Here is a 10,626-nt window from a genome sequence, read left to right as displayed (position 1 = left end):
AGTAGTACTGAGCCAAGGGTCATACATGATGGTGGGAGTAGTACTGAGCCAAGTGTCATACATGATGGGGGGAGTAGTACTGTGCCAAGGGTCATATATGATGGGGGGAGTAGTACTGAGCCAAGGGTCATATATGATGGGGGGAGTAGTACTGAGCCAAGGGTCATATATGATGGGGGGAGTAGTACTGTGCCAAGGGTCATATATGATGGGGGGAGCAGTACTGAGCCAAGGGTCACACATAATGGGGGAGTAGTACTGAGCCAAGGGTCATATATGATGGGGGAGTAGTACTGAGCCAAGGGTCATATATGATGGGGGGAGTAGTACTGAGCCAAGGGTCATATATGATGGGGGAGTAGTACTGAGCCAAGGGTCATATATGATGGGGGGAGTAGTACTGAGCCAAGGGTCATATATGTTGGGGGGAGTAGTACTGAGCCAAGGGTCATATATGATGGGGGGAGTAGTACTGAGCCAAGGGTCACACATGATGGGGGGAGTAGTACCGAGCCAAGGGTCATATATGTTGGGGGGAGTAGTACTGAGCCAAGGGTCATATATGATGGGGGGAGTAGTACTGAGCCAAGGGTCATACACGATGGGGGGAGTAGTACTGAGCCAAGGGTCATACACGATGGGGGGAGTAGTACTGAGCCAAGGGTCACACATGATGGGGGGAGTAGTACTGAGCCAAGGGTCATATATGATAGGGGGAGTAGTACCGAGCCAAGGGTCACACATGGGGGGAGTAGTACCGAGCCAAGGGTCATATATGTTGGGGGGAGTAGTACTGAGCCAAGGGTCATACACGATGGGGGGAGTGGTACTGAGCCAAGGGTCACACATGATGGGGGGAGTAGTACCGAGCCAAGGGTCATATATGTTGGGGGGAGTAGTACTGAGCCAAGGGTCATATATGATGGGGGGAGTAGTACTGAGCCAAGGGTCACACATGATTTGGGGCGTAGAACTGAGAAAAGTGTCATACGTGATGGCTAGATACACGACTCAGCTAATGCTTTGTTTGAAGAGAAGTATGTGCCCCCCACATCCACCTCCGGGGGCTTCACTGTCCTCATCTACATCCATAGCTCTCTGCATCTCAGCTCCCTCACTCCCACCTGTCTCTGATCCTGCAGAGTCTGAACCACAGTAGGTCGTTGCTGCCATCTCGTGGCCATTTACAAGTACTGCAGCGTGTGCGATATAAGCGGTGCCTGGTCATACACATCACACATCCATGTACTGTTTCTTTAAGAATTCTCTTTATTGCGATGATTGGGCAGATTGCCACACAAGGAGTCAATAGATAATCTCTGTACATGATCATATAATACACAGGGGTGGCCATCATTCTCTGTACAATATATAAAAAAAAATAAAAAACTTTACAGAAGTTTACATTTACCAGTAGTTCTTTTAGAAATTAATGGTTCTTCACACAGCTGACAGTTTGTTACAATGTATCAGCACAAGGAAGGGCCAGGAGTTCAGGACACTTGAGAGAAGTGAGGTTTAAGGATCCTCTACACTGATACATTGTAACAAACCTCACATCTCTCAATTGTGCTCCTGATTGTTACCTGTGCTGATACATTGTAACAAACCCTCAGAAATGGGAAGTATTAGACCTGTATAGAGTAAAGGGGTCCAATTCATTGATAGCAAACGGAGATCTTGAAAGGGACTAAAAGATAAAAATCTATTAGGAAGTTGCAAAACTTTTCATTCTGTAAAACTGAATTATTTATTTAATTGCTCTTACTTCATTATGGGGGGGGGGGGGTGCAAAGAGTGGGGACTGTGTGGTAATTAATACATCAGTAACTCATATAATCATTGGCTATGATTGATATTAATTGGTCTGACTGCATAGCTGCCATATTCTCCAGGGGGCCGTCATATTTACAAAGGGGGCTTCCGATAAAGGAGAAATGCATCAAAATACACATCCCGAGAACCGTCCTCAAAGGGGAGAGGTGACCGCTGCCGATTCCCAAAATCAATGGAGGTAGTGCAAGTCCGGGTCGTGGCGCCATCAATTTAGTAATCAGCAAGGGTTAAATTTGTCAGACAAAATTGAAGTATTATCCTCTTAAAACTGTTACCAAACAGATGCTGCATTGGCAACATGCTGGGAGTTGTAGTATAGGTATACAGTGCAGCGTCCTCACAGCAAGGTGATGAGGATCGGATCCATCATCTTCTGCACCATCCACAGGAAGACGTCGTGCGTCAGGCGTCAATGCCGGAAACGTTCACCACGTGGCTCTTATCCGCTGTCTGCTTCCTGCAAGAGAATCATATATATCACACGACAACGGACAAAAAACTCATGTATTATACTCCAGAGCTGCACTCACTATTCTGCTGGTGCAGTCACTGTGTACATACATTACATTACTGATCCTGAGTTACATCCTGTATTATACCCCAGAGCTGCACTCACTATTCTCCTGGTACAGTCACTGTGTACATACATTACATTACTGATCCTGAGTTACCTCCTGTATTATACTCCAGAGCTGCACTCACTATTCTGCTGGTGCAGTCACTGTGTGCATACATTACATTACTGATCCTGAGTTACCTCCTGTATTATACTCCAGAGCTGCACTCACTATTCTCCTGGTACAGTCACTGTGTACATACATTACATTACTGATCCTGAGTTACCTCCTGTATTATACTCCAGAGCTGCACTCACTATTCTGCTGGTGCAGTCACTGTGTGCATACATTACATTACTGATCCTGAGTTACATCCTGTATTATACCCCAGAGCTGCACTCACTATTCTGCTGGTGCAGTCACTATGTACATACATTACATTACTGATCCTGAGTTACATCCTGTATTATACCCCAGAGCTGCACTCACTATTCTGCTGGTGCAGTCACTGTGTGCATACATTACATTACTGATCCTGAGTTACCTCCTGTATTATACCCCAGAGCTGCACTCACTATTCTCCTGGTACAGTCACTGTGTACATACATTACATTACTGATCCTGAGTTACCTCCTGTATTATACTCCAGAGCTGCACTCACTATTCTGCTGGTGCAGTCACTGAGTACATACATTACATTACTGATCCTGCGTTGCATCCTGTATTATACCCCAGAGCTGCACTCACTATTCTGCTGGTGCAGTCACTGTGTACATACATTACATTACTGATCCTGAGTTACATCCTGTATTATACTCCAGAGCTGCACTCACTATTCTGCTGGTGAAGTCACTGTGTACATACATTACATTACTGATCCTGAGTTACATCCTGTATTATACTCCAGAGCTGCACTCACTATTCTGCTGGTGCAGTAACTGTGTACATACATTACATTACTGATCCTGAGTTACCTCCTGTATTATACTCCAGAGCTGTAATCACAAGTCTGCTGGTTCTTACTGAAAATACTCAACAAGCTTTAGACAAACAAATCCTCCAACAAACGCTGCAGTGTCCAATATACAGAAAACATGACCCTGAAAGTAAATCGCCAGAGAAAGCTGCCTACACTATCATTGTACACAGTGATGAGCAGAATAGTGAGTGCCGCTCTGGAGTATAATACAGGATGTAACTCAGGATCAGTAATGTATGTACACAGTGACTGCACCAGCAGAATAGTGAGTGCAGCTCTGGAGTATAATACAGGATGTAACTCAGGATCAGTAATGTATTGTATGTACACAGTGACTGCACCAGCAGAATAGTGAGTGCAGCTCTGGAGTATAATACAGGATGTAACTCAGGATCAGTAATGTATTGTATGTACACAGTGACTGCACCAGCAGAATAGTGAGTGCAGCTCTGGAGGATAATACAGGATGTAACTCAGGATCAGTAATGTAATGTATGTACACAGTGACTGCAACAGCAGAATAGTGAGTGCAGCTCTGGAGGATAATACAGGATGTAACTCAGGATCAGTAATGTAATGTATGTACACAGTGACTGCACCAGCAGAATAGTGAGTGCAGCTCTGGGGTATAATACAGGATGTAACTCAGGATCAGTAATCTATGTACACAGTGACTGCACCAGCAGAATAGTGAGTGCAGCTCTGGGGTATAATACAGGATGTAACTCAGGATCAGTAATGTAATGTATGTACACAGTGACTGCACCAGCAGAATAGTGAGTGCAGCTCTGGATGATATGTGCCGACTAGTGATGAGCGAGTATACTCGTTGCTTGGGTGGTCTCCGAGTATTTGTTAGTGCTCGGAGATATAGTTGGAGTAGTTGTTTTAGTCTGGCAGCTGCATGATTTACGGCTGCTAGACAGGCTGAACACATGTGAGGAATGCCTGTCTGTTAGGGAATTCCCACATGTATTCAGCCTGTCTAGCAGCTGTAAATCATGCAGCTGAGGCAAGGAAAACGAACTCTCCGAGCACATCCACATACTCGGAGGCCAGCTGAGCGCTCTCTGGGAGACCCGAGTATCGAGTATTCTCGCTCATCAGTAGCGTTGGCCTCGCTGACACTCACTTGACATCGTTCTCGTCCAGGATGACTCTCGGGGTTGTCCGGCCCAGCACATTGGTGGCGAAGTGCATGAGGAAGCCTCGGCGCCTGGTTCTGTAGCAGGTCAGGTCCACGGCCAGAAGAGTCACCAAGAAGATGAGGATGATGATCCCGGCGATCACTCCGGCTCCGACACCCTGAGGGAGATCTGAAGAGGCAGCGGCCGGTGAAGACTCATGAGAAGGAACATGGCAAGAAATGCTAAAACATCGTCATTAATAAGAAGAAACGTCACCAATGTCCATCAGATGCAGAAACCTGGGCTTAAAGGGAAACTGTGCAGTCACTGCCTGATGAATGGCACCTTTGCTCTCTGTTATCAGCCATTTCAGGCTGGGGAGACTGAGCAGTGTTGGATGAAGGGCAGCGAGTGCAGCGTTCTCCTGCCCACCAGGGACGGTGTGCCCTGTAGCCCCCCGCCGGTGCGCTCACCGATGACCTGCAGCCGCAGTGTGGTGTTGTGCTCCCCGTAGCTGTTCACAGCCTGACAGGTGTATTCTCCTCCATCAGACGCGTCCAGCTCCGTGATCGACAGCTGCAGCCGGTCAGCGCTCAGGACGTACTTCTGCCCATCAACAGGAACGTCCTCATCCCCCCTGTGAAGACAACGAGCAACTAAGGACCCAAGGGCTGCTGAGCCGTGTATCTAATCCTCTCCTGTGTGATACTGACTGCTGAGCCGTGTATCTAATCCTCTCCTGTGTGATACTGTCTGCTGAGCAGTGTATCTAATCCTCTCCTGTGTGATACTGACTGCTGAGCCATGTATCTAATCCTCTCCTGTGTGATACTGTCTGCTGAGCCGTGTATCTAATCCTCTCCTATGTGATACTGCTGAGCCGTGTATCTAATCCTCTCCTGTGTGATACTGACTGCTGAGCCGTGTATCTAATCCTGTCCTGTGTGATACTGACTGCAGAGCCGTGTATCTAATCCTCTCCTGTGTGATACTGTCTGCTGAGCCGTGTATCTAATCCTATCCTGTGTGATACTGACTGCTGAGCCGTGTATCTAATCCTCTCCTGTGTGATACTGTCTGCTGAGCCGTGTATCTAATCCTCCCCTGTGTGATACGGTCCGCTCAGGTGGCGTATCTAAGCCATGCTGTGCCCCGTCTCCCTTGCAGTACTACTCCCCCCATCGTGCGGCCTCACTCACTTCCTCCAGGTGATCCGGGGGGCCGGGTGGCCGCTCACATCGCAGGTGAAGGAGACGTTGGATCCGGATGTGATGTTGGGGTTTGTGGTGTTGAAGTGAACGATGGGAGCAGCTGCGGAAAGAGGAGACGGCGGTCAGACAGGACGGAGGCGGTGCGCAGAGACCACCGGAGAGGGGTCCGTTACCCCTGACACTGTTATATGGGGTCCGTCACCCCCTGACACTGTTATATGGGGTCCGTTACCCCTGACACTGTTATATGGGGTCCGTCACCCCTGACACTTATATGGGTTCTGTCACCCCTGACACTGTTATATGGGGTCCGTCACCCCCTGACACTGTTATATGGGGTCCGTCACCCTCTGACACTGTTATACGGGGTCCGTCACCCCCTGACACTGTTATATGGGGTCCGTCACCCCCTGACACTGTTATATGGGGTCCGTCACCCCCTGACACTGTTATATGGGGTCCGTCACCCCCTGACACTGTTATATGGGGTCCGTCACCCCCTGACACTGTTATATGGGGTCCGTCACCCCCTGACACTGTTATATGGGGTCCGTCACCCCTGATACTGTTATATGGGGTCCGTCACCCCTGACACTGTCATATGGGGTCCGTCACCCCTGACACTGTCATATGGGGTCCGTCACCCCTGACACTGTCATATGGGGGTCCGTCACCCCCTGACACTGTTATATGGGGGTTCTGCACCCCCTGACACTGTTATATGGGGGTCCGGCACCCCCTGACACTGTTATATGGGGGTCCGGCACCCCCTGACACTGTTATATGGGGGTCCGGCACCCCCTGACACTGTTATATGGGGGTCCGGCACCCCCTGACACTGTTATATGGGGGTCCGGCACCCCCTGACACTTATATGGGGGTCCGGCACCCCTGATACATCATGTCTGGAGTGTTAGCGGACAGCGTGTGTACCAGTAGACCGGTTCTGGGGTCTCACCGTTGACGATGACGGACACGTTCTTATAGGCCCTCTCATTCCTCTCGCTGACATACGCCGTGCAGTAGTACACGCCGGCGTCGGACAGCCGGATCCTCTCTATGGTCAGCGTGCCGTCGGTGCCGGCAGAGAGGTGACCTGTGGGGAAAGTCATAGGACTGTGATGGGGGCGTCCATGGGGGGCAATGGATCGTAGGTATAGAAGGGTCCGGCGCTGACCTGGGAGGGGGGTGATCGCTGTCCCATATCGGTACCAGGTCACTTGGGGGCGCGGGATCCCCTCCACATCACAGGGCAGCTTCGCCGTGGTGTCTGCAGTGAATTCCTTCCGCGTCTCCACATCCTTCACAAATGTGGGTTTCTCTGTTGGAATTAAAGAGAAATTTCCGATTTTTTTTCTTATCGCGGAATATCATTGCGTTAGCACATTTGGACCTCTAGGGGCGCCGCAGAGCAATACATGATGTCTGACCACAACTCACTGATGATCCTCAGTTTGATCTCCGCGGTCGAAGTCTCTCCGGACTCGCTCTCGGCGTGGCACTGGATCAGGCGCTCGGGCTCCACCTTGGATGCCGTCACGTACAGACTGCGCACGCTCTCATCGATGTCTTTTTGCTTGTAGCGACCTTCTTCATCCTCAATCTCCTCATTATCAAAAATCCATTTTATTGTGGCTTCAACATTAGCTGTAAGAAGAAATACGAGGATCCGGCGTCAGGGAGGATTTACTGACAACTGCTGACAACCAGCCGGCATGTCGTGCGTCAGAGGTTGTCAGTGTCGCCCCCTGGTGGTGTCATAAATGCAAACGTATAATTGTTACATTGTAATCAGAACATATAATAATAATAATAGCGCCATTTATTCCATGGCGCTTTACATGTGATTCTTACATTTACATAGAAAATCCTTCCCTTCTCCAAGGAAAATCTCTCCGTTAGATGGGATGATCTCCAGTCCGGGCTTAGAGCCGAAAACTAAAGGGAAAAAAAATCACAATTAATTTCTGGATCACATAAATCAACATTGGAAAAACCTCCTTATATAAAATATTTACAGAAAATAATAAATTCCAACTAAGGTAAATAGTAAATAGTACAATTAGTAAATAACTAATTGTAACAACCGAAGAATAAAGGGACAATTCTGAGAATTAAAGGAGAACCTTCCCAAGAATTAAAGGAACTCTCCACCCAAGAATTAAAGGGAATCTCCATCGAAGAATTAAAGGAACTCTCCGCCCAAGAATTAAAGGAACTCTCCGCCCAAGAATTAAAGGAACTCTCCGCCCAAGAATTAAAGGAAATCTCCACTCAAGTGTCAAAAAAAGAGCTTCATCTAAAAATTAAAGGAAAACTTAACCCAAGAATTATATGTAATCAATGGATAGCTCCATCATAGAAAACTCCATCCAATAATTAAAACAATGCTCTAACTAAGAATCTAAAGGATAGCCGCACCCAAAATCTGAAAGAAAACTAGACCCATGAATTAAAAGAGCGCCCCACCCAAGAATCAAAAGATGTATCCATAAAAGTATTAAAGAAATACTCCACCTAAGAATCAAAGGGTAGCTGCACCCAAAAATTAAAGGAAAATTACACCCATGAATTAAAAGAGCACTCCGCCCAAAAATCAAAGGATATAACCATCAACACATTAAAGGAATACTCCACCCAAAATCAAGGGATAGCTGCACCCAAAAATTAAAGGAAGTCTACACCCAAGGATTATATGTGACTGAAGGATAGCACCATAAACATTAGAAAACTCCACCCAATAATTTAATGGACACTCTACCTAATAAAGTACCCCACCCAGAAATCAAAGGGTAGCTGCCCCCAAAACATGAAGGAGAATTACACCCATGAATTAAAAGAGCACACCGCCCCCAAAATCAAAGGATATAACCATCAACACATTAAAGAAATACTCCACCCATAATCAAGGGATAGCTGCACCCAAAAACTAAAAAAATCTACAACCAAGAATTGCAAACTCCACCCTAAAATCAAAGAATAACTCCATCACGAAATTAATGGAATACCCCACCCAATAATTAAATGAAGCCAAAAATTAAAGACGAGCTGTATCGAAAAACTGAAGGAAAAATACTGATAATTAAATATTTACTCCCCCCAAGAATTAAGGAAGAACATCACACTAATATTGAGGTGAAGGTCCGCCCATGAATAAAATAACAATTTTAGCCAATTTTTCTGCCCTCGCTCAGATCTCAGGTCCCGAGGCGCGGAGCAGCGAGTAATCTCTGATTATTTGCCGGTACATATTCATCCACGCGGTAAACGCTCGGACGTCTCCGTATTCTATCATTACATTGGCTGCGTTGTTGCACAATTTTATTGGAATTTTTTTTTTTTTTTACAATCTGTAGCAAAATCTAAAGCGGAGCAACAACAACAAGGAAAACGACAATAAAATTCTACATAAAGCGCAGGTGAAATTCATCACTAAAGCAATGAACGTTATTTTCTCCTGAGGGAGAGTTGGACGAGGTCCAGAGCATCCGCTGATCCGTCTCGATTCATTGTTCGTCCTGCGCTCGCTGACAATGACGTGTGTCCGCCGCAGTATTCATCCCGGGAATAACAGGGAAGAGATTCTGTCCAACGTATAATACATTTATCTATGCTTAAGAGTCCAGTGGGCGGGCTTAGTGATTAACATATATTGTTAGGAATTCTATCTATTATTTATCTATTATCTATTTATTATCTATGTTATCTATCTATTATATATTTATTATCTATTATATATCTATTATCTATATATTATATATTTATCTAACCTATTATCTATTTATTATCTATCTGTTATCTATCTGTTATATATCTATCAATTTATCTATTGTCTATCTATTATCTATTTATCTATTATATATCTATTTATCTATCACTATTTTTTTACTTCAAAATTCAACAGAAAAAAAAAACTTTAGCTGGAAAATAATAATAGTAAGTAATATGCACATTTTAGGAAGAATAACGGGAGAAAAAAAAACCACTCCCCTTCATCACCCTAAATGAAATGAAAGTGAAGAATGAGACATATTGGAAAAAAATTGTCAATAAAGTCCCCCAATTTTTACAATACCTCACATGTAACTTTAAAAAAAAAAAAAAACTTTTTCTCTCTCTCTCTCTATACATATATATATATATATATATACTTTTTTTTCCTATTAAAAAATAAATCTAAATGTATATTGAGCATTAATAATAATGACATATCTGGAAATAATTGGAGAAATTAAAAGAAAATAATAAGTATTGTGCAGAAAGTAAAAAAAGAGATAAGAGATGGAAATGACACTGAGAGAATAGTGATAGAATGTTATAATGTAGCAGCTGGAGTAAGAAGTTCTCACCTGAGATGCTCAGCAGCAGCAGGAATAAGAGGGCTGAGCCTCCTTGTGGGGACATGTTCAGCATCTTGTGGTCCTGGTGGCGGTGTCTGGTGCATGCTGGTGACTGGGGCTTTATACCCGGGGGTCCCTGACCTGCCCTGCAGCCCCCTCCTCCCCACCATGTCATCCTAGAGTCTGTGAGGCGCCACAGAGAGAACTGCAGGCTCCAGAGACCATAGGGGAGAGGAAAGGAGGGTGTGGGGGAGGGGGACATGGGACCAGAGGGTCTGTGCTGGGAGGAAGGAAGGCTGCAGAAGACAGGAGGAGGCCCATTGTGTTCTATGGACCCGACTAATATCTACCCTGACTGTCCAGAAAAGAGAGAACAGACCAGATATAACAGATGTGAAGCGAAGAAAAAGTTTTTTCTTAACGCTCTTTGAATTATTTTTTTCCAGTTAAGTGGTTAAAACAGCAATGAGGGATGGAAACCCCGACCGCTGTGGATAATATAATAATAATTTTTATTTATATAGCGCCAACATATTCCGCAGCACTTTACAAATTATAGAGGGGACTTGTACAGAC

At 45.5% G+C, this 10,626-nt stretch overlaps 1 protein-coding gene across 1 annotated transcript; it reads right to left on the bottom strand.

Moving 5' to 3' along the window:
* Positions 1 to 1,258: 1,258 nt before the first annotated feature.
* Positions 1,259 to 10,215, bottom strand: LOC138651053 (neural cell adhesion molecule 1-like). The gene is made up of 9 exons (XM_069740993.1): positions 10,060 to 10,215; positions 7,565 to 7,648; positions 7,151 to 7,357; positions 6,888 to 7,031; positions 6,669 to 6,806; positions 5,699 to 5,810; positions 4,973 to 5,136; positions 4,505 to 4,688; positions 1,259 to 2,293 (listed from the first exon to the last, which is right to left on the bottom strand). The coding sequence occupies exons 1-9, from the start codon at positions 10,121 to 10,123 to the stop codon at positions 2,239 to 2,241; spliced, it is 1,152 nt and encodes a 383-aa protein (XP_069597094.1). The 5' UTR covers positions 10,124 to 10,215; the 3' UTR covers positions 1,259 to 2,238.
* Positions 10,216 to 10,626: the final 411 nt, after the last annotated feature.

The sequence above is a fragment of the Ranitomeya imitator genome, chromosome 10 (genome assembly GCF_032444005.1).
Source record: "Ranitomeya imitator isolate aRanImi1 chromosome 10, aRanImi1.pri, whole genome shotgun sequence".
In the NCBI taxonomy this organism is placed as follows: Eukaryota; Metazoa; Chordata; class Amphibia; order Anura; family Dendrobatidae; genus Ranitomeya; species Ranitomeya imitator.
This window is presented reverse-complemented; position numbering and strand designations above follow the sequence as displayed.